Here is a 23,409-nt window from a genome sequence, read left to right as displayed (position 1 = left end):
CCAAACAAACCAAAAAGTAGACAAACACCAGCAGGAAGGATTCTGGAGGGAACAGGATTTGTGCTGGGTGAGATGACAGGTTCAAGGCTGCTGGGAAGGCTGTTCACGGGGAAATACTGGCCCAAAACACCGGCAGAGAGAGTCCGAAATGACAAGACCACTGCCAGCCCCCCTGCTGGCGAGTCAGGCTTCATGCAGGGGGGACACTCTGGTGTGATTACTTATAGGGGGGTGGTCTTTAAACTGGCTGCTCTGCTATAGAATCTCAGAGTTTGCTCTCTCCCCCGTCAGGGTGAGCTCTGCCATGCACTCCCAGCCAGGCCTTTCCTGATGACTGCTTTGAAACCTGTAACCCCGCCTCCTGTCCCCATCTCTCTCCCCTGCCTTCAACTTGCCTCCTCAGCACTCGACACCGCCTATCACACGAGGCAGCTCATCTCTCTGCCCACAGCAGCCTGCCCTTCCCCTTCCAGAACACAGGCTCCATGACAGCGGGCAGAGCCAACAGGTTTGGGTTTTGCCCACGTGCTGAGTCAGAGGTCTGTGTCTCTGAGCTCTGCCATCAGCTATGCCCACGCTGGGTGCTGGACAAATCACTCTGCAGGCCGAGTGCCCACCAGTAGTTAACCCCAGCTGCGGTGGGAGTCTCTTGCTCGAGCATTTGAGAGGTCACCAGGGTGTAAATTTGGGCTCTTCTCTGGCTCACTTTGTGGCTGGTTCCTGGACGAGGACAGCACGAGTTTAGGGATACGAATCTGACGGTCTGCATTTTAGTTTCAGCTCTTTCAGTTCCTGGCTCTGCAATTTCCATGAGTCATTTCTTCAGCACAAAATGAACTTGGTGGATAAAAGAGAGCACCACAATTTCTAATTCTCTTTGGATAAGAAGATTAAGAGTAGATCCCAGAACAGGACTCCAGCCTTAAGCATCACCAGTGCAAGTTCTTGAGTAGGAGGATGTTAATATTGGTTTGAAAAACAAAAAACAAAACAACCACCATAAAACATAAGGCTGGGCAACATGCTAGATATTTTATATATAAAAACTCCTTATCCAGAAGCTGAGGAATACAAGGTTCAAAGAGGTTTAGTGATGCCCGGGGTCACACAGCGAGCCGTGGTCAGATCTGAAACTCAACTCAAGCCTATCTGATTTCAAAGACCCAGGTACTCTTTCTACTGCACCAGAGGTTTGCAACGTGGTTGTTTAGAAATCAAGGGTGAGCCAGTCTAAGTATAGATTCCAGGGCCCCGTGGCAGATGTGCTGAGTCAGCACCTACACTGGTGCCAGGGAAGGTATGCTGGGGGAATATTTCAGGAGTTCACCAAGTCCGCGACGAATCCCTGAATGCATTCTCCGCACGCCGCCTTCTGAAGAACAAGAGCCGGGCGATGACAGAGATACTTGTTCAATAATCCATCTGGAGGCAGTGCTAGAGTGCGCTGGAGGATTACTGTCTCGGCTGAAACGGCTGGTTTATTTATCTATCTCCCTGAGTGGCACACTTTTTTCCAGTGTTGCCGTTTGTAGTTTTGCCAGCACCTGGGACAGGGTCTGCCAAGCAGTTCCCACCCACCGCTTGTTTAATAAACAAGTGGTTTAGACAAGAGCTAGATAAACGTCAAACCTCCAGCATCCCCTAAAGCGACGTGGCTTCCCACTCATTCCTCCTTTGACCAAGAGACGTACCACGGTGTACACAGTATATTCCATGCCGTGCTAGACTCTTTAAGAGGGAAACGGGGTTCAGAGGTAACCTCTGCCTCCACTCTGCCCCGCATGCCGGATGGTGCCGGGTGGGAAGGGGGGAGGGTCGGTGGTGGCTCAGTAGCGCTATAGCTTTCCTGGGGCCCAGAAAGAAGGAAACACCCCAGTGCTATTGGTGACGAACAAGCAGGGGGCTCATGCTCTGGTGGACTGCAGGAGAATCAGGGTCAGTTCTAGCACTGCAAGGTCCCCAGAACACCACTAGGAGCGACTCCTGAGAGCAGCACTAGGGAAGCAGCCCTTGAGCACCATCAGATGAGACCACTCTGCCTCCCCTTTAAAAAAATGGGGAGCTGCACCTGCCTTACACATGTTAGAACCTGAGATCAATCCCTGCTACCACCAAGAAAAGAACAAAGGAGCCAAGTGGGATGGCCCCCTCCACCTGGCAATAAAAAAGGGGTTCCCTCACTTGGGGCTATGGAGGAAGAGGAGAGAACTGGCACCTGGCAACAAGGGGGCGAGGCTCCATCTGTCCTTCCACAGTGGTGTTAGAGAAAGATGAAAGAATCAGAGTCTCAGAACAGACTTCAAAAACCACTCATCATACCCAGAGCAAGTAAGATTTCAAAGTGAAAGAAAGATGATCGATACGCATCAATACTGAGATGACGGAGACGTTTGGCTTATTTGATGGAACTATTTTAAAAGTCATGCACGACTTCAACAAGCCACAAGAATGCTTGAAAGGGGAATGAAAGAGCATCTCAGAAAAGAAACAAAGACAGAAAGAGGGCTGGGGTACCAGTCTTGCATTGGGGAGCTAGGCTGGGTATCAGCACAGCCAGGAACAGGCCCCCCTGGGCACCAAAGTGGCACAAGTAGCGCAGGACTTCTGGGTATGGCACCCCCCAGCCCCCCAACAAACAAGGACAACAAAGCACTGTAGCACTGTCCTTTCATTGTTCATTGATTTGCTCGAGCAGGCCTAGTAATGTCTCCAGCGTGAGACTTGTTGTTACTGTGTTTGGCATATCGAATACATCACGGGTAGCTGGCCGGGCTCTCCGAGAAAGGCAGACGAATCGAACCTGGGTCGTCCGGGTCGGCCGTGTGCAAGGCAAACGCCCTACCCGCTGTGCTATCGCTCCAGCCCAAGGACAACAACAACAAAAAAGAATGAAAAATTTATAAAATCAAACACTGAGTAAGAAATAAGACACGCAGTAGATAGGGTCAATAGCAGAATGAAGGACAGAGAATTTATGTGAGGAATGATAAAAATTACCCAATCTGAACAACAGAGAGAAAAATCGGTTGTTAAGTCTCAGGAACCTATGGCATAAAAGAACTGAGTCGCAGAAGGAAAGAATAAAAGGCATAGTACCGAAGAAGTGCTCAAAGAAATAATGGCTAACACCCCACCCGCCGTATTTGATAACATAAAAATCTGTATTTTCAAAAGAAGTTGTGTGAACCAAGAAGAAGAAACTGTAATAATTTTATACCAATTACACCACAAGTTTCTGAAAAAAGAAAAAGAATAAAAATCATTGAAGAAGCCAGAGAAAAAGAATCTTCCATTGCAATGGAAAGCTATTTCAAGCAATAGTGAATTTCTCACCTGAAACCACAAGGCCGGAAGTAACAATTTCCAAGTGCCGAAGAAAAGAAATTGTCACACACAGAATTCTATGCTTAGCAAAATGTTTCTCAGAAATGGCGTAGAACCAAGACACTCTCCGATGATAGCAAGAGAAGCTGTTTGTTTTTTAGACCACTCTGGTTTGTGCAAGCACCGGGCTTGCTTTTGGCTCCGTGCTCAAGGCTTACCCCTGGCAGGCTCAAGGGACCGAATGAGGTGCCAGAGACGGAGCCCGCGCTGGCAGTGTGCAAGGCAGATGCCCTACCCGCTGTACCGTTTTTCCAGCCCCTGAACGCAAGAGAATTTGTTTCGGGCAAGTCTTCTCCAAAACTGGAACAGTGGGTAAAGGAGAAAGAACATAAGCGGTACACGTGTGAATCCAAATAGGTTTTCCTTGTTCTTTTGCATTTTCTAAATTGTCTTTGAAAGCTGAAGCAAGAACGAAAACACTGATGTAGCTCGAAATGTGGATAGAGGAAATATACTTAACACAATCATTAAAGTGGAGGGTAAAGAGAGAAAAGGGGAGAGTGGGTGAAAGGCTCAGTGGCTTAAAGCACTTGCCTTGCTTCGGGGGTCATGAATTTAATCCCCGGGGTTGCCTGCAGGCCTCAAACGTGGCCTGCGTAACCCATGCTTGGGACCCCCATGTCGTCATTCCCAGCCCACCGCAGCCAAGTATGTGCAAGTACTACTGCTGAAGGTGTGTGAGCCCTGGCAAGCACTGTGACTAAAGGACGTGAGCCCCAAGGGCCAGCAGGTGACCCCGGAAAAGCCCGTGGAGAGAACCAGAGTAACTCCCACAAGCACCGCAGCAGAAGGTGCTCATGCCCCGCAGTTAGTGAGCCCCAGTGACCCTGCATGTGAGGCCCTGTGGGTGCCACCACCAGATGTAGAAGCACCACATGTGTGTTACCATCAGTCACTACAACAAAAAGAAGGGAAGAGGGGAGAGGAAAAAGGAAGTCAACTCTGAAAATTTCATTAGATCCGCTAAAGACGAGTTATGTACATAGAATGTAAATACCTAGAAGACAAACGCCAAAGAGATACGCTCAGAATTATTGTAGGTTTAGGGGGCTGGAGAGAGTACAGTGGTTAAGGCACTTGCCTTCCATGCAGCTGATGGGGGTCAATCCTGGGCATCCCATATAGTCCCCTGGGCACGGCCAGGAGTGATCTCTGAGTGCAGAGTCAGGAGTTACCCCCATCTGACCCCTCACAGCACCACTGGGTGTGGCTCCAAAACAGACAGACAAAAAAAATTACTACAGATTAAAAAAAAAAATTAAACAGCATTCTAAGAAACATTCTGGGAATTCATGGGAAAGTAGGGGGCGGGGAAAGAAACAATAAAGCACAACAAATAAAAATGTTAGACGTAGGCTCTAAAACAGCAGTAATTATATTAGATGTAAAAGGCCCAAGCGAGCCAATGAAAAACAGAGAGGATTATCCATTCTCAATTGCGTCTCAGAAAATCAAGTACCTCAGAATTGGCCTAACTAAAGAGGTTAGAGATCCATACAAAAACACTACTTCAAGAAATAAAAGAGGACACCAGGAAATGGAAACACATGCCTTGCTCGTAGATTGGGAGGATTAATATCATCAAAATGGCAACACTCCCCAAATCATTGTACAGATTCAATGCAGTCCCTATAAGGACATCCATGACATTTTTCAGAGAAATAGATCAAAAACTCCTGAATTTCATATGGCGCAATATCCCCCTCCCTCGCCCCCGCATACAGCTAAAGCAATCCTTGGGAAAAAGAAGATGGGAGGTATCACTTCCCCCAACTTCAAACTTAAACAAAGCAGGAATAATTAAAGCATGATACTGGTGCCCACTTGAGCAAATCGATGAACAATGGGAGGACAGTGCTACAGTGCTACTGGAATAAAGACAGATCCTCAGATCAATGGAATAGGGCTGAATATCCTGACACACACACACACACACACACACACACCCCTTCGGGTATATGATCAGGTAATCTTTGATAAAGCAGCAAAAAAAATATGAAGTGGAACAAGGAAAGCTTCTTCAATAAGTGGTGCTGGGGAAACTGGTCAGCTACATGCAAAAAAATAAACTCAAACCTTTAATGCCATTGCACAAAAAAGAAAATAAAGACCATGCTATCAGACCTGAATCCATAAGGTACACAGAGAAAAACGTAGGCAGAACTCTCCATGACATTAAAGCTAAAGGCATTTTCGAGGATGAAGCACCACTGACCAAGCAAATGGAAGCAAAGATAAACGGTCTATACTAAATTAAGCAACTTCAGTACCTCAAAGGAAATGATGACCAGGACACAGAGACAGCCCACAGAATGGGAGAAATTATTTGCCCTACACTCATCTGACAAGGGGTTAATATAAAAAATATATAAGGCACTGGTAGTACAAGAAAAAATATTCAACCGCATCAGAAAAGGGGAGAAGAGATGAACAGAAATTTCCTCAAAGAAATACAAATGGCCAAAAGGTACACGAAAGAGTGTTCTACATCACTAATCATCAGGGAGATGCAAATCAAAACAGCAATGAGGTATCATCTCACCCACAGAGACTGGCACACATCAAAAAGAACGAGAACATCCAGTGCTGGTGAGAACGTCAACTGGTCCAGCCTTTTTGGAAAACAAGATAGACATTCCTAAAAATTCTTGGAACTGAGCTTCCATTTGATCCAGCGACGCCACATCCTGGAATATATCCCAAGGGCCTAAAAACAAAACGGAGAAAAGACATCTGCACCCCTATGCTCCTTGCAGCACTCTCCACAACAGCCCAAATCTGGAAACAACCCAAGTGTCCAAGGATAGATGAATGGATAAAGAAAGTACGGCACATATCCGCAATGGAATTAGTACACAGCTGTAAGAAAAGATAAGGTCGTGAAATTTGCTGCTACATGGAGGGACCCGGAGAGTATCATGCCGAGAATAATCTCTCTAACTTGTGGAATGTAAGGAAACACAATGGGGGAATAAGGAATACCCGAAGACAAAGAAAACAAAGAACATCAGAACTGGTATTCAGTAGGAAACATGCCACCTTGAGGGGGCTTGGGGAGAGGACGGGGAGGCAGCAAGGACTACGGTGGAGGGAAGATCATCAGGGAGGACAGGGTGCTGAAAAAGTATTATGTGTTTTATTTATTTTTTTGCTTTTTGGGTCACACCCGGCGATGCACAGGGGTTACTCCTGGCTCTGCACTCAGGAATTACTCCTGGCGGTGCTCAGGGGACCATATGGGATGCTGGGAATCGAACCCGGGTCGGCTGCGTGCCAAGACAAATGCCCTACCCACTGTGCTATCACTCCAGCCCCAACATTACGTGTTTTAAAACCCTAACAGCAACAACACATATATACGCATATGTATGTGTATGTGTATATATATATGTTACAAGTGGCCAACATGGCCGACCCGAGTTCGATTCCTCCGCCTCTCTTGGAAAGCCCGGCAAGCTACCGAGAGTAACTCGCCCGCAGGGCAGAGCCTGGCAAACTCCCCGTGATGTATTCGATATGCCAAACACAGTAACAAGTCACACAATGGAGACATTACTGGGCCTGCTCGAGCAAATCGATGAACAACGGGAGGACCATGACCGTATATCATCACTGTCATCCCGTTGTTCATTGATTTACCCGAGCAGTGTCAGTAATGTCTCCATTCCACCCAGTCCTGAGATTTTAGCAGCCTGTGTGTGTGTGTGTGTGTGTGTGTGTGTGTGTGTGTATATATATGAAGTGTCCATCTTAGAGGCAGACTGGTGGGTGAGAGATAAATGGGGGTGGAGAATTGGTGGAGGGAAGTGGGCATTGGTGAAAGGATTGGTGTAGAAGCAATGTATGCCTGAAACCCATTATTAATTACTTTGTAATTTCACAGTGACAAAACAAAAACAAACAAACAGACAGAGAGGATTAAAAACTATGTCACAGTGGATTAAAAACTATGAGCTGGGTGGGAAGAGAGTTTGCTCAAAGGGTGAGTGGGTACATATGGGAGGCCTGCATGGACCCCAGCACCACATGGTTCCCTGAGCATGCCAGAACAGTCCCTGTAGCCCCTGAGAACGGCTGAGTATGGAACAAAGACAAAACCAAACAAGCACAGCATAACCTGGCAAGCATCGCAACTAAGAAAGCTTGCAAACCAGGGCCTGAAAGATGATACAGCAGGTAGCGTGCTTGCCTTTGCTCCTGGCAGACCCAGATTTGATCCCCAAGACCCCAAGCACCACCAGGAGTGACTGATCTCTGAGCACAGAGCCAGGAGTAAGCCCTAAGCACAGCTGAGGGTGGACACAAACAAACAAACAAACAAACAAACAGTATGTAAACTCCATGACCAAGTGTGAACAAGTCCACCAAATGTGTGCATCGCAGCAACAAAGGAAGGGGGAAAAAATAAAATAAAATGATGCAGTATTTGACGCAACCTACTCACATCCCCTGAACACTTTAAATCCTGATTACAGGTATTGTTAATTAGCTTATTTTGCACACACAGATACAACGTAAACATGAAAATTAATGCCCTGCACTGTTTACGGAATGAGGAAAAAAAGCCTGTACAGCTTCATTACAAATGCAACCATTGCAGGCTAATTGCATTCCCGGATGTGGACGGTATGGTGGCCAATACCATAATTTTTTTCCATGTCCAAAGACAGATGCCTGGATGGACCATAGCGTGAGAAATAAACTTAAACAAATGTAGAGAATTGGAATCAAACTAGAAATTACATAAGACAACAGGAAAAAATCTCCAATCACCTGAAAACTATTGCTGTATTAATACAATATAAATGCTATTTAAATAACTTTGCTCTGTATGGCTTAGTAAACACAAAGCTTACAGAGGCAAAATGACCCAGAAACAAACAGCCTAAAGTAGTTATGCATCCAAGAACATGGACTGTTTGCCTAGAACAGTGCTTCAGACATAGATGTTCCAAAACATCTATGTTTTGGATCTTTTATCTCTCCTAAATGATAGAACCACTGATTCAAGAGTGAAGAATTTGGGATCAGATATCCAATGATCTCAACTGAGTTCCTGGCTCTAGTATTTCTTTCTTTCTTCTTTTTTTTTTGGTAGGAGTAAAAGGCCCTCCCATTGATCATCGATTTGCTTGAGCGGGCCCAGTAACGTCTCCATTGGAGACTTTGTTGTTATTGTGTCTGGCATATCGAATACATCACGGGGAGCTTGCCAGGCCCTGCCCTGCGGGCGAGATACTCTCGGTAGCTTGCCGGGCTCTCCGGGAGGGGCGGAGGAATCGAACTCGGGTCGGCCGTGTTGGCTGCGTCAAGGCAAACGCCCTACCGCTGTGCTATTTGTAGGAGTACTGCTATTTATTCAGCCACTGGTTAGCTGATTGAATTTGGCATGAACTCCACTCTAGTATTTCTTATACCCTAGTGACCTTGAATAGGCTATCAGTCAACTTTTGTTCCTTCATCTATCAGATGGGGGTAATAATCCCATTCCATAGTATTGATGTAATGAGCTTAATAAAGTGGCTTGGTATAAGAGTATTTAGTATAGGGACAGTGAGTACAGTGGGTAGGGCACATGCTTTGCACGTAGCCAGGCATGGTCTGATCCCCTAAGCCCCATCAAGAGTAATTCCTGAGTACAGTTAGGAGTAAACCCTGAGCATCACAGGGTGTGAGCCACCCTCTACGACGGCCCCTCCACCCCCCCAAAAAAACACAGGTTTCATCTCTCAAACAGCATATAATCAATATAATCAATCCAGGATTATATGAGCACTACCAGGAGTGATTCCTGAGCACAGACCCAAACAGTAAACCCTGAGCACCACGAGGTTGTGGTCCACCCAATCCTCCCTTCCCCCAAAGGGTTAAGTATGAAAGTGTTAAGCATCACTTAGCAATAGAGTTAAATTCTGAACATGTCAGGCAATTTTGTTGCGGTTTAAACATCAATGAATACATTTACACAAATCTTGACGGCAAAGCTCCCTCCAGGGAGAGGGGACATGCAGAGACCACTGTCACATGCACAGCTTGTCTCCAAGTGAACTGTCATTATGTGGGGGCACAAGCATAAATGACAGTGCCACAAAAGAAAGGCTGAGATTTGGACCGAAGAATCCTAGGTTACAATTATCACTAGATAAGCACTGCAATATCGGGCTGTTCACTTTGTTTATATACTAATTCCCTCAAGCGGCAATGAATCAGCTGCTGCCGAAGAGATGATGTCAAGATGCAGTTCCTGCCTCCAGTCTGTGATCCCAGTCTCAATTTCCTCCTCTCACAAGCGGGAAATGTACGAATCCCCATCTCAGAGGTTTGTTATGGGATTAAATGCATTACTGGACAGGTTCAGGGGCCTGTCCACTGCTCCCTATGGTAGAGATGATTCTAGTCTGGGAGGTGGGGTGGGGGGAACAGCTAAGCAAAGAACAAGAGTGGTCTAAGCAAAACCCGGAATCCACTAGAATTATTTGTTGTAAGCCCAGCAGTGCTCAGGGCTTACTCCTGATCGCTCTGAAGGCCACAGATCAAACCTAGGGCAGCATGTACATGGCAAGTGCCCGACCGCTGTACTATCCGGCCCCCTTGTGTATTTCTTAACTGTCACCTGCCTGTTAAGGCAAAAAGTAGATTTTTCCTAATCCACTTTCGGGCCAGCAAGCCAACACTGAGGAAGTCGAACAACGATCAGAAAATTTTTACTTCCGTGTCTATAATTCCCTATTGCCCCCATGGGAATTAGGGAAAATTTTCTTTGATTTGATAACGCGAACGCAAAGCCTTTTTTAAAAATACAGGACAAAGGCTTAGGGTTCCAACTACTGTTTCTTTCTGGTTTGGGGGCCACACCCGGCGGTGCTCAGGGTGTGAGCTCTTGGCTCTGAGCTCAGGGATCATTCCGGGCGGGCTCCGGGGGGCCATCGGTGGTGCCGGGGATGGAACTCGGGTCCGCCTCGTGCAAGGCAGGCGCCCCACCTCCTGCAGCAACGCTCCGGGCCCTCGACTAGCGTTTCTCAAAGCGGGTCCATCCGTGGGTGCGCCAGGAAGGTGGCCCCTCCCCGCCTCCTCCCCGGCCCCAAACTGGGACAAAGTCAGCTGGAAGCCAGGAGGGCACTGGGCAGCAGAAACTCTCGGGAGGACGCAACTCGGGGAGGGGGGCTTCAACTTTGGACAGAGGCAAGGCGGAGATGGGCACGTGGGTGGGTGCCCGCCGGGGGGTCGGCCGCAGGACTGGGCTTCCACGGAGGTCAAGTGCGGCCCCGAGCCCGCGGGGTGCGGGGGGACGTGCCGCCCCCACGGCTCGGCCTCCGTGAACGCCCCCGCATCCCCCGGGCAGGGGGCTCCACGAGGCTGCGCTCCCTCGGGCTCCCGCCACTCTTCCCTTACCTCGTCTTCCAGTCTTTCCCTCACTCTCCCGCCTCTTCCAGCCCGCCGGAAGTGACGCACTCCCCGGCGCGCCGCGCAGCGCCAGAAAGGTTCCGCGGCGGCGGGAGAAAGGGCGCGCGGCGCGCACTGCGCAGGCGCGCGGGCGCGAGCGGTCAAAGCGGCTTCCGGAGGCCGCCGCGCCGCGCCGCGCTCCCTTCGCGGCCCGTCGCGCCCGACGCGTCCCTCCGAGCCGCGCTCCGGGCGGCCGGCCCCTGCCGACGGCGGCTCCCCCCGCGCCCCCGCCGCGCCGGCGCCGAGCGACGCGGGCCCGTGCCCTTTGACCTCGCTCGGCGGCGGGGTGAGAGGTCGGTGGCCATCTTGTGGCGGCGGCGGCGGCGGCGGCGGCGCGGCGGCGCGGCGGGCGGGCGGCTGTTACTGCGGAGACCCGTCGGCGCTCGGACCGGCCGCCCGGGGCCCTGCGGCGCCCGCCCGCGCCGCCACCATGTCCTCCTTCTCCGAGTCGGCGCTGGAGAAGAAGCTCTCGGAGCTGAGCAACTCGCAGCAGAGCGTGCAGACGCTGTCCCTGTGGCTCATCCACCACCGCAAGCACGCGGGGCCCATCGTCTCCGTGTGGCACCGCGAGCTCCGCAAAGGTACCTGGGCCTGGGCCGCGGCCGCGGACCCCTTCCCCCCCTCCCCCACCCGCCCCGCACCCCGCACCCCGCGCCGGCGGCCCCAGCCTGGCCTCGCAGGCCCGCCCTCCTGTTTCCTTGCTGGGGTTTGGAGTCTGGGCGCCCGCCCCTCCTTGCTCGTGGAGGGAAACTGAGGCGCGGGAAGGCTCAAGGCCCCGCTGGACTCAGGTTGCAGCGGCCCGAGGCCCGGCTGGACCCAGGTTGCAGCGGCCCGAGGCCCCGCTGGAGCCAGGTTGCAGCGGCCCGAGGCCCGGCTGGAGCCAGGTTGCAGCGGCCCGAGGCCCGGCTGGAGCCAGGTTGCAGCGGCCCGAGGCTCGGCTGGACCCAGGTTGCAGCGGCCCGAGGCCCCGCTGGACCCAGGTTGCAGCGGCCCGAGGCCCGGCTGGACCCAGGTTGCAGCGTCCTGCACGCAGGGCCGCTCGCCTGCCCCCTGTTCTCCCAGCCGGTGCCCCCTGAGACCCTGAGTGCCCCTTTCGGGTTATCTGGGGAGCCCCCGGCGCCCTGGGTGGCGGAGGGAGCTGGGCCCTGCGTGTCCCCGTACGTGTCGGGGGGAGCCTGGGCCTGCCGCATCCAAGCCCGCGCGGTGGTGCCTGGCGGATTCCGCTTCCCGCTCTGCCTGATGCCTGCTGGGTGCAACCCGGACGGAGGTAGCGCTTCACAGATCGGCTCTCACCCGGAGCGCTCAGATCAGCAGCGATAAGTGGTTAACCTTCCAGCCCCGAGAAGTGGAAACGGTTAATTGCTCTGACCTCCAGGCTCTTCCCATGCAACTCACCTGGCCTGTAGACCCGCTGCTCCCTACTCCGGGGGGGGGGGGGGGGCATCTGCCAGGCCTGGGGGTGAGCGTTTAGAGAACTTCAGAGGCTAGCTGCTGAGACTTGCAGGCCGCTTTTGCCATTTATTGATGCCAGCGGTTTAATGCTGCTGTCTCTCGGTTTCCTTATCTAGAAGACAGATGATGGTCCCTGCCCTTTACTATGCACGGAGGAGGAACGTGGCAGGCGTTCTACTAATACCTTTGGTGATCCTGGCATTTTCATTTAACTCTCAGACCTGTGTAGTAGGGACTTTGCAGGGAAGAAAATAGGGGACTCAAAGATCCCCTCTCAGGGAAGAGTAAAGAGGATTAAGCCCGAGGAACAGCTCCACTGGTGTCTGCTCAGTGCTGACATTCAGTGATAGATAAACCACAGGTGGAACTGTCAGGGACAGTGTGAGGGAGTGCCTGCAAGTAGTGCACAGTCTGATGGCAGACACCTGAGTCCCAGGAGCAGCAGGAGGCAGGGCCGTGGCCCTTGGGACTGTTGGGGACAGCCTGCATGGCTCAGAGGGGAGGACCGGAAGTGACTCTGCGCTCTCTCCCCTGTGTGATGGCACTGTCCCGTTGGTTTAGAGATGAGGTATGGGAAGTGGCAGCGGTATCTCAGTTCTCAGAACTGATGTGGCACAGACTACAGTCTGGCAGACACCAGAGCCCTGTACTCTAGCTTCTTAAACTCTGGGTCATGACTGTATAGTCAAGGAACTGAGTTTCGGTGTTAAACAGAACATGCGCCAGCTGTGGAAGGTTTCCAAATGCATGCTCCAGCCAGTGTTGCCTTTCTGGGGAGGAAGAGGGTGGCCGGAGAAAGGTGAAGGAGGCACCCACTTCTAGCAGAGGCCCCCCCCCCCCCGCCCCGTGCTGCAGGTTAGTGCTCGGGGACCGCTGCTCTCTGCTGCACTCCTTCCAGTACAGCGTTAATTTTATTGTTTTATCCACTGGTTTGTGTCTTACGGGAGAAACTAGGCCTTCTTCGTTTGTTTAATGCCAATAGCATGGTGCCTGCATCACAGTTAAAAATCAGGAATTAAACTGTGGCACTATTTTCATGGCCCAAACAGCAAGGTCTGATGCAACTTTTTTCCTGGAGGGTGCGGGGGAATGGCCACATATGGCAACACTCAGGGTTTACTCCTGGCCCTGTGCTCAGGGCTCATTCTTGGCAGGGCTCAGAGAACCCTGTGTGATGCCGGGGATTGAACTTGGGTCGGCTATGCAAAGCGGGCACCCTCCCCACTGTACTATCCCTCTGGCCCCCGTATTGTGATGATTGAAATGTTTTATATTTGCAGCTTGCTCTTCAAGCTCGTGTTCTCCCTCGAATCTCACTTGCTTGTCTTAAGTTTCTTTACTTGCTTATTTCCACTTTGGAGAAGCCTGTGTTCGCTCTTGAAAACATATTTCCCCTCTTTCTCTCCTCTCACATCTTTCTAAGTAAGTTTCATTCAGTTAAAAGTTTTATATTTGCCCAACAGGGTAACCACTTGCAGTGAGCACTTGAAATGTGTGAGTACGGGACCAAAGTTTTTTAAAGTTTTAAATACGTGCAGTTTGAAAATTTAGTTCTCAAGGTGTGCTCACCACGATCAGTAAGTATTAGAACACTTATTGATCCATAGATACTGAGTAGCACCTGCTGCACGGGGCTCTGTACACCTGGAGGATGCACTTATAGGCACCAGGCACTTCCACACATCCTCTTTCATGATGGAAAACAGCCTCATGCTAGCTGGAAACAAAGTGTGCCCTAATGTTGACTAGCCCTCCAGTTCTGGAACCACCCAGAGTTTGAAAATGGGCATTACTAGATTACTTAATGCTCAAGTAATTTCTGTGTTCACAGACATCTAAATTGAATTGCTCTCAAAATAGTTACTTGTCTTGATGAAATGTTTTTCTGTGCCTTCCATTTTTGCAAAATAATTTATTTCTGAGTCCAGAGCAGGTGGAATGCCTCCTTTTTCTGGAAAAGTTGTGGTAGAAAATGTACTTGGGTGAACCTTTTTAGAAGTGTTCTTAAGCTTGGCCTGAATGCATATAGACAGGTCTCTTTTCAAAGTTACTTTTTAGTATGTCCAATACCAGTTAAACAGGTGAACAGTTTTTGTCAGCACCTTACTTGTTTTCCTCAATAATTGTTTCTGCCAGTTTAGAATGGGTCTGAGCAGAGGGCTCAGGAACCTGTTTTGTCATATTTGACATCTGAACAAATGAGCTGCCCTGGAGGGTGTGTGTGGTATCTGTTGTGACTACGGCCTCTTTGCACAGATGTCTGTGTTAACTATACAGGAGGCTGGCTGTGAGACCCCCTTTACTAATTTTGAAAATGATGAAAATCAGTCGTCACTGTAGATAGCGAAACCATGTCTTAGCTATCTTAACTATCACATTGTAATGCTGAAAAAAATCAGTTCTTGAATGTCCAAATTGACATCTTTCAGTTTGGATACTGGTTTGAAAACGTAAAGCATAGGAATTTATGAAAGTTCATGTAGATCTGTTTTGTTGAAGTTTGTGTTACTCTTGCCTATGCATGCTTGGTCACATGGGCTTTTTCATTTTCCTTTCTGCAGCATATCTGAACAAGTTTTTTTTTTTTTGCTTTTTGGGTCACACCAGTGAAGCACAGGGGTTACTTCCTGGCTTTGAACTCAGGAATTACTCCTGGTGGTGCTCAGGGGATCATATGGGATGCTGGGAATCGAACCCGGGTCGGCCGCATGCAAGGCAAATGCCCTACCCGCTGTACTATCACTCCAGCCCCTCTGAACAAGGTTTTTTTCCTCTATTTTTTTGGGTGTTGCCAGGGATGGAGCCAAGAGCCTCACTCATGCGGGGCAGGTGTTCACCAGTGAGGGATGAGTCACGCTTGGGCCCTCAGGCAAAAGCCTGGGCCGGGAGGTAGCACAGGCCTTACCCACTGGCCTCTCATGCCCTGACCCCGGCTCACCTGTGGTTGCCCTGGTCCTGCCCAGAGCTGTCCTGAGCACAGCTGAGCACTGAGTGCACCAGGGGTCGCCTCTACCCTCCAAACAAAGCCTTTACTATAATGTTACCTCAGAAGCCAGGGGATACTGTGATATTGTGATTTATTAACACTTGTTCTACTTTCAGTAATAGTTGAAACAGGTAAAAGAGAGCCCTATGGTTTTGATACTTGTATCACTTGGCCAGCTACACTGCTTGTTACCTGCTCGTTAAAGACAATCTTGGATATTCATATTTGATTTTATGGGCTCTTTAAGTCAATTTAAACTAATGTGCTTTTTTAAAACACTATGTTAAAACTTGGGTTATTCTCCTGTCTCTGCATTTTAAAATGTCAGATCTTAGACCTGCTGTGTCCCAGGTGTGTACGTGCTGTGTTCATTTTATAAGGAACAGCCCCAGAGTTTGAGACAGCAAGTGCCAGTTACTCAGATGTGTAAAGGGCAACTCGAATCTTGGCTTGAGTTTTCCAAATACTTTAGTATTGGAGAAAACAGTGTTTTGATCTATTTGATTATGTTCTTATTTGTTTCTTCTGAAGCAAAACTGGGACCAAAGATGCTAGTGATATAGTTCTGTGATTGAGAAGTTATGTGCCTAGAAGTCTGGGAAATTCAGTAATACTTCCCCAAGCAGCTGTAACTCAAACATTCTGTGAGGTTTTTATGGATTAATATATGATGCCATATAGAGTAATAGGAAATACCATATTTAATATTATAAGAGAGAAGAATTACGGGTTTTGTGGGAGCCATAATTTTGCATAAGCAGATTTCAGACACTGTGAACTTGGAGTAATAATGTAGCACTTGTCTGTGTTTGTATTTCCTGCACATTCAGTTGGTGTTTCTCAGAGTTGGTAGGTCTGGCTGGTGTCGAGTGCTGCCTCATCTAGTAGCCTCCATTCCATGGGGGATGAGGGGGGAGATTCTTAAGGAAGGTAGCTTCCCGGGGAGCGCTCAGTGATTTTTCTCTGAAAGGGCGTGGTAGGCCAAATCAGCCTGGGAACCTGGATCCAGAGGGTGCTCTGGACTGTAGAGTTGGTCATGCATGGCCATTGAAGTGTTCAGGAAGGAAATTTCAGTTTAGGAGTGTAAATTAGAAGAATATTTTAAATGGAAATGTAACTCATTCTGTAGAATTATCATTCTGATAATTAACAGAGTTGGAAATAATCAACTTTGCAATTTAAATAAGTGAAAACCTTAACATGTCTTGAATTTGTATTGCTTGTCCTGAAGGAAAATTTTTGGGAAACGTCTTTATTTTTGCTGTCAGCTAACTATCAAATATCACAAATAAAAATGGTTCAGTCTTGTTTGAGGTTCCCCCCGAAATTGTATTCTCAACCCTGTTCAGAGATCGTGAGGCATTTATTAAATAGGTTTTTCAAACACATATCACCCTTTACCTCAAGTACATTATGCTTATTTTAATGTTCTTCAGGAGTGATTTTCAGGGCAAAAGAATTATGGATTGAGAATTTCTTTGGTGTTAAGTTAAATCATCTTTTTTTTTTTTCCCCAGCCAAATCAAATAGAAAGCTTACTTTTCTGTACTTAGCGAATGATGTCATCCAAAACAGTAAAAGGAAAGGACCTGAATTCACTAGAGAATTTGAGTCAGTCCTTGTGGATGCTTTTTCTCATGTTGCCAGGTATGTTTTCTGTTTTGTTTTGTTTTTTTTTTTAAAATTGTTTTAAATGCATTGACTTTTCATTCTTTACCTTTTCTGTGGTAGCTTTTGTAAGTTGACAACTGTACTTTACAAAGATGTGCTTTGTGAGGTATTACGGAGGCCAAATTATGGTTTTATGTTTTGCTGGTTCTAAGAACTCTCAGTCACGTAAACATTTTGTTGTATTAAAAGGATGGGGGGGGCACAAGCATGGAGAGAGAGTGCAGCGGGTAAGGCGCGTGTCTTGTCTGAGTCGGACCCGGGTTTGATCCCCGTACCACATTCGGTCCCTGAGCCCCGCCAGGAGTGAACCAATAGTGCAGAGCCAAGAGTTAGCCCTGAGCACCACCAGATGTGGCCCCCAAACAAAAACGACAAAAAAAAGAATTTGGTCTAGCACTTGAACTACATTCTTTTCTTCTACGTGTATTAAATTATTGACTGTTTTGAATGTGATATTTTGAGTCATCTTAACAGCTTATTGTCAATAAACAAATCTAGGTATTACAAGGGGACCACAAAGTAACGAAGCTAAATAGCAATAAATTGGTTGCTTTGCATTTATTTTTGCTTATTTCCTTGTGAATGTCTAGGTATCTAATTTGCTAAAAATAGTAGCCATTATTGTAGCTGCAAAGATAGCAGTTATTAGTGTGCAAAGTAGGTATTTGCTCTGGTTCTATGAGATTGCGTCTCTCCCGCTGTTGTGTTTTGTGTCAGAGAAGACGGGAGCATAGAGCACACGTACAACTAACAACACAGGCACTGAACATGTGATTAAAAGGTTTATAGTTTCTGTTAAGAACAGACTGCTCTTCTGTCGATGGAAGTTTGTGGTCCAGGAAAAGGGGAGAAGACATTTTCTTTTAAAATGACATTACTAAACAAACATAAAATTCGTGCAGAGGGAAATTGAGAGGGAAAAGAAGGTGAGCATATCAAAAACTGCTCTAGGGTCTCATGTGTCAGTCACAGGCCTTCAGTGTGAAAATAACCCCATTATTCCGTGAGAAATTAGGAAAGCTAGAAAAAAAGGAAACACAAAAGAAATAGAAATGACTTATTTTTTCTTAGAGAAAAACTATGGGGAAAAGCTTTCCATAGCTTCTGATGAGCGTGAACACTGAAGAAGCTGAATGTGTTAGTAACTTGGTTGACCTGGACTCGATCCCTGGCATCCCCTCTGGTCCCCCGAATCCCATCAGGAGGGCAGCGCCAGTAGTAAGTCCTGAGCACTGCTGTGTGTGACCCAGAAATCAAACTAAATCAAAATAGTTCCATAACTACCTGAGATTGGGTATTTTTTCGTTTTGAGATTTAGTTCACTATTTCTTAAACCTTGGCTGTAGTTCAGCCTCCAAATGGAGTGAACGTAAATGTATTACTCAGCTATTCAACGTAAGTTTTTGAATTGGTTAAAATGTCTATCCCGTTCCAGTTGTTGTGAGGCTGTGTGTATGTGGGGGGTGGGGGGGTGGCAGCGTTGATAACAACAACAAACCCAGCAGCATGCTTGAGTTACTTTCACAATGCCAAATCCACGGCCTTTAATACAGTAACGTCCAAACTCTTGAAAGAAAGGACCAATTATTTTTGTCCTTTGCTCTTTCCAGACACCTGGTAAAGCATGACTGGGTTTTCTCTGGAGGGAATCCCATCTGCATAGCCTCTGTGTGTGGTGTGGAAGGCGTGGGAGCAGGGTGGTCTGCCCTGACACAGCAGGGGTCCAGAAAATGTTGAATGAGTTCTTTAACTTAGCACACGGGAAATAGACTGAAATAATTTTCAGTACTGTGAGTCCACTTAAAAATTGATTAGTAATCTTTTGCTGTTCCCAAACCTGAAGAAGATAATTAGAAAGGGGCAGAAGAAAAGAGCTGGACCATGCCAGAATTTAAATTTTCTTTCTTTCTAGGTACGATCTTAAGACCTCTAGGGGAATATAAAAACAGTTAGGTTCTGACCTCCTTGGGCGTAAAATAAACCTGGTGCTTCTTAAAAATAACAGTCCAAATATCATTCTTTCTGCGTTCTTTTCTTTCTTTGTTATTTTGGTTGGTACCAGGGATCAAACCCAGGGCCTCACATGGAAGGCAGGTGCTCTACCCCTGAACTCTGTCTTTCAACCTTTGTATATTCTGTTTAGAACCCTCCTGTTCCTGTTTCCCAGCTCCACCCCAGTCCAGCCTCTTCATTCTGTCCAGCCCCTCTTATTTGTAATCAGTGCTTTCTGTATGGTTTTACTGTGGTCAGTTGATGAGGTAGGATATTTCACCCGAATCCATTAGGAATATCTTTGTAATTTCCTACCTCTTCCCTCACTCTCTAGCCCAAAACAAACCAGGCCTTTCACATAAAGAAAGATGCTTGGGTCATAAATCAGATTGAATTTGAATAACAATTTATCAGTCTTGGGACGGATTTTTGAGACACATGCCTTCTTTCGTTTCCTACTCAGTCTGGAGGTGTGTGCATTTCCTTTCTCACACACAGTCTCTAGGTGCTCTCTATACTGCTGTATACCAGATACGGGCAGGAGGAGAACTGCACACATCAGGCTAGGACAAAGAAATACACAGAAACGGCCAAGATCCCATCAAGTGGCGATCGTATGGACATAATGAAATAGAATGCCATTTCCGAGTGGGGTCCCTTGTGCTTAAGGCAGACCTCACTATGGAAATCATGCCAAGTTGGGAAGTGCTGTTAAGCTTACGTAGAGATCTTGACCCCTGGGGCCGGAGTGATAGTACAGTGGGTGGGGGACTTGACTTGCATGCAGCCGGCCTGAGTTCATCCCCAGCACCCCGAATGGGCGCTTGAGCCGGGAGTAACCCTTACGTGCCGCTTAGCTCCTTACACCAAAAAAGTGGGGGTGAGGGGGGAGCGCGGGGAGAAAGAGCTCGACATCTTTGGAGCAATGAAGACTAATGTGGTCTGAACACAGTGAGTGCAGTTCAGAGCATAGAGCAGAGATCATGGAGGTAGATCAGTGCCCATCCTGTCTTCCCTTTGAGTCTCGGAAGAGAGGATTTTGTTCTTCTAGGGTTCCTAAGAAGCTTTTGAGCAGGGAAATGATAGATTCTAATTCATGGTGTAAGGACTGCACATAAAGGGCAAGGGAGGGGCCGGCCCATGGGTCCAGCAAGTTTTATTTTGTTCTAGGAGGGGCATTAATAGCTTTTATTGACTGCTTGTACTTAGTGTGTGGATTGGTGTGTTCGTACACACAAGCCATTAGTACAACTCATAGAATTTGTAGGGATTTAGTGGGTGCTGGTGTTAGGGCGAAAGCGAACTGAAAGATCATTTTCTAGGTGCTTTCTTTTTTTATGAGGATTGAGGAAAAGATACAGTAGAGGAACTCAAAAGTTTTGTTCTGGTCATACTAAGTTTGAGATGGCTAGTAGAGTTTGAGGTACCAGATGGTGATACTTATGTATTCTGCCTCAGTTTCCCAAGTCCGTCGTCAGGTTTGGTGACATGGTAGCAGGGCTCTGCGAACTCAGTGAACAGTCGCCCTCACTGCTTTGAGTGCCCCCATTTGTTTATTTTTATTATTTTTTAAATTGATACACAGTGGGATTCACAGTTCCAAAGTTGTCCATGATTGGGTTTCAGTCATGTAATGTTGTAGCACCCGTCACTTCCTACCAGTGTAGTGTCCCCAGGTTCCGTCACGCCTGCCTTTCTCCCTCTCCTTCTCCCTTCCTCTCTCTCCCCTCCCCTCCCTCTCTCCCTTTCTCCCTCCCTCTCTTTTTCCTTTTGGGTGTTATGGTTTGCAGTACAGAAAATGAAAGGTTCTCAGATATATCCCTTTACCTATTTTCAACACCCAGTTCCTTTCCAAAATGATCGTTTCCAACTATTATAGTCATGTTGGTCCCTTCTCTATTCTAACTGCCTTTTCCCCTCACGCTCTTGGCAAGCTTCCAACCATCGACCAGACCTCCTGACCTTGGATATTAGTCTCATACTATATATATATGTACACACATATGTACACATATGTAATATCCTACAAATTAATGCAGTCATTCTATATCTGTCCCTCTCCTTCTGGCTCATTTCACTCAGCATGATACTCTTCATGTCCATCCATTTATAAGCAAATTTCATGACTTCATCCTTCCTAAAGGCTGCGTAGTATTCCACTGTGTAGCTGTACCATAATTTCTTTCTCCATTATCTGTTCTTGGGCACTCCGGTTGTTTCCGGATTCTGGCTATTGTGAATAACACTGCAGTGAACTTAGAAGTATAGTTGGCATTTCTGTTGTGTTTTGGACCTTCCGGAAGTGGTATTGCTGAGTTAAGTGGGAGCTTAATTTTTAATTTTTTTCTTTTTGCGGAATTCCATATTGTTTTCCAAAAAGGCTGGGCCAGTCAGTATTCCCTTTGTTGAAGGGTGAGTCCCTTTCTCCCCACATCCACATCAGCACTGGTTGCTCTTATTCTTCTGGATATGTGCCAGTCTTTGTGGTGTGAGATGATATCTTATTGTTGTTTGATTTGCATCTCACTGAAGATTAGTAATGTAGAGCATTTTTTCACGTGTCTTTCGGCCATCTGAATTTCTTCTTTGAGGAAGTTTCTGTTCATTTCCTCTCCCTATTTTTTGGTGGGATTGGGTATTTTTTTCTCATAAAGTTCTACCAGAGTCTTATATAACTTTGATATTAACTCTTTATCATATGGGTAAGTGCCCCCCATTATTACATTAGGAGAGGAGCAAACTCGGCAAAGCAAAGATGCACAGGATGATCCCAGAGACTAGCCGGCCTGGAGTTCGCAGCGTGCAGTCACTGGTGTCACGCACGATGGCTTTAATTCACCCGGCATTGAATTCACTAGAGACCAGGGCTTTTATTGGGGTTGGTCACATAGACGCCCTGTACCACAGTTCCAGAAAAAGTGTATGTTCAGCATAGGCCGTGCTGTTGGCTCAGTGTAGGCGCAGCGAAAGCCACCCTGATCGTTAGGAGGTGTGGAACATTCCTGAAATGCAAGTTCTCCCCAGCCCATGGTGGCGAGCCTGCTGAGCGGCCTGTCTGTGGGTGGTTATCGTAGAGTTGCTGCTTCACTCTTTCTGCCAAATTGCCGAGGGATGTTGCTGCCGCAGCTTCTCCTGAACGGAAATGCTGCCGGAGATGCTGCACCCGCTCGGAATCCCTGCCTTAAAGACCTGCGGGGTCACAGAAGGGCGTCCAAACTGCAGCTGCAGAGGAGGGAGAGCCCCGAGCTAGGTTGGCAGGGTGCCCCATGTAGCTGACACTGCAGTAGCTGTCCTGTCTGTGTATAATGCTCACTTTGTCTTGGATCAGATCTGTAGTGGTTGGCTGTTGGGGTCCAGCGGGGAGAGGGGCCTCCCAAGTGTTCAGGAGTCTCGGGCTACCCTAGCTGGTTCAGCGCAAGGGCCTGTGGCAGCATCGTTGCTTGGGCCTTGTGGTGCTGGGGATCTGAGCAGTGCTGGGGCCTCATGGTTTTTTTGATTTTAGTTTTGGGGCCACACCGGGTGATGCTCAGGGGTCACTGTCTCTCCGGGCCTGGGTTTTTTAATTAGCATGAGGTTAAGTATACAGTAGTTTAACACATAGCAGTTATCACCTTCCAGTTATTTCATTTGTGCATTAGTGGTAAAGTTTTTTGCCTTTTTTAAAAGAGGTTTCTCAGTTTAGAGTGGAGAGTTTAGTTTGTGGCCTGAAAAAACAGCTTTTTTTTTTTTTGCTTCAGTTGCTCAGGTGATTTCTAGTTTATTGGAGCTCCTTCTATCAAAACCTCATCAGTTAATATTCTTGACGGTTTTATCTGTAACATCGAAACAAACCTTGGTTCACTACAGTGCTCAAAGAAGGCGCCTGTCTTCTTTCCTCGTCAGCAGTGAGCAGAGTCTCCTGTTGGGCTTCAGCCTTTAGTGGTGAGAGCCTTCTTAAAAGGCTTCTGGTGCCTGAGAAGCTAGTGCAGGAGTCCAGGCGCTCCCCTCCTCACCTTGAAGGTGCCTGTCACCGGGGCCTGGGTGCGAGGCCCTGGCACCACATGATCTCCTTGGCACGGCCAGAGCTCGCTTCAGAGCACAGCGTCAAGAGCAGTGGAGCATCACAGGGTCATGTCTCCCCTCCCCCCAATTAACGCAAAACTAGGGATTATAGAGATAGTTCGTACAGTGTGTAAGGCGCTTGCCATGCACGCTGCTCACCCGCATTTGGTCCCCGACACCCCGTGTGTTCCCCACAAGCCTGCCAGGAGTGATCTCTGAGCGCTGCTGGGTGTGGCTCAAAACCAAAAGACCATAAAATGGAAAACTAGAAATGGCTTTTGGTAGTAACTTAGGCTTAAGCATTAGTGTCCACCATAAAGGAATGTTGGTCTTCTCAAAGTCAGCTTGCACCCTGATCCCCCAGTCCAGCAAGCAAGGTGGAGGGGTGGCAGCCTCTTCCCTCCCTTAGCTGAGGTAGGACTTAGTTCCCACAACTGGCC

General features: G+C 47.9%; 2 protein-coding genes across 3 annotated transcripts in view; one reads left to right on the top strand and one right to left on the bottom strand.

Annotated features, from left to right (window-relative positions):
- Window positions 1-10,818, bottom strand: part of TTI1 (TELO2 interacting protein 1) — a 50,507-nt gene extending 39,689 nt beyond the window's left edge. Inside the window, exon 1 of the mRNA XM_056121213.1 lies at window positions 10,777-10,818. The gene's annotated coding sequence lies outside the window, so the exon portion shown is untranslated. The remainder of the gene's footprint in view (window positions 1-10,776) is intronic.
- A 281-nt stretch (window positions 10,819-11,099) lies between these two features.
- The window catches only part of RPRD1B (regulation of nuclear pre-mRNA domain containing 1B), a 54,914-nt gene continuing 42,604 nt past the window's right edge, over window positions 11,100-23,409 (top strand). The window contains exons 1-2 of one of the 2 annotated variants that reach the window (XM_056121216.1): window positions 11,102-11,408; window positions 16,783-16,912. In XM_056121216.1, coding sequence (XP_055977191.1) covers window positions 11,258-11,408; window positions 16,783-16,912 — 281 coding nt within the window. In that variant the 5' untranslated portion in view covers window positions 11,102-11,257. Of the gene's footprint in view, window positions 11,409-16,782; window positions 16,913-23,409 lie in introns of both variants that reach the window. The other variant, XM_056121217.1, reaches the window with a different exon arrangement.

Source organism: Sorex fumeus, unplaced genomic scaffold (assembly GCF_029834395.1).
Source record: "Sorex fumeus unplaced genomic scaffold, SorFum_2.1 ptg000044l, whole genome shotgun sequence".
Lineage (NCBI taxonomy): Eukaryota > Metazoa > Chordata > Mammalia > Eulipotyphla > Soricidae > Sorex > Sorex fumeus.
This window is presented reverse-complemented; position numbering and strand designations above follow the sequence as displayed.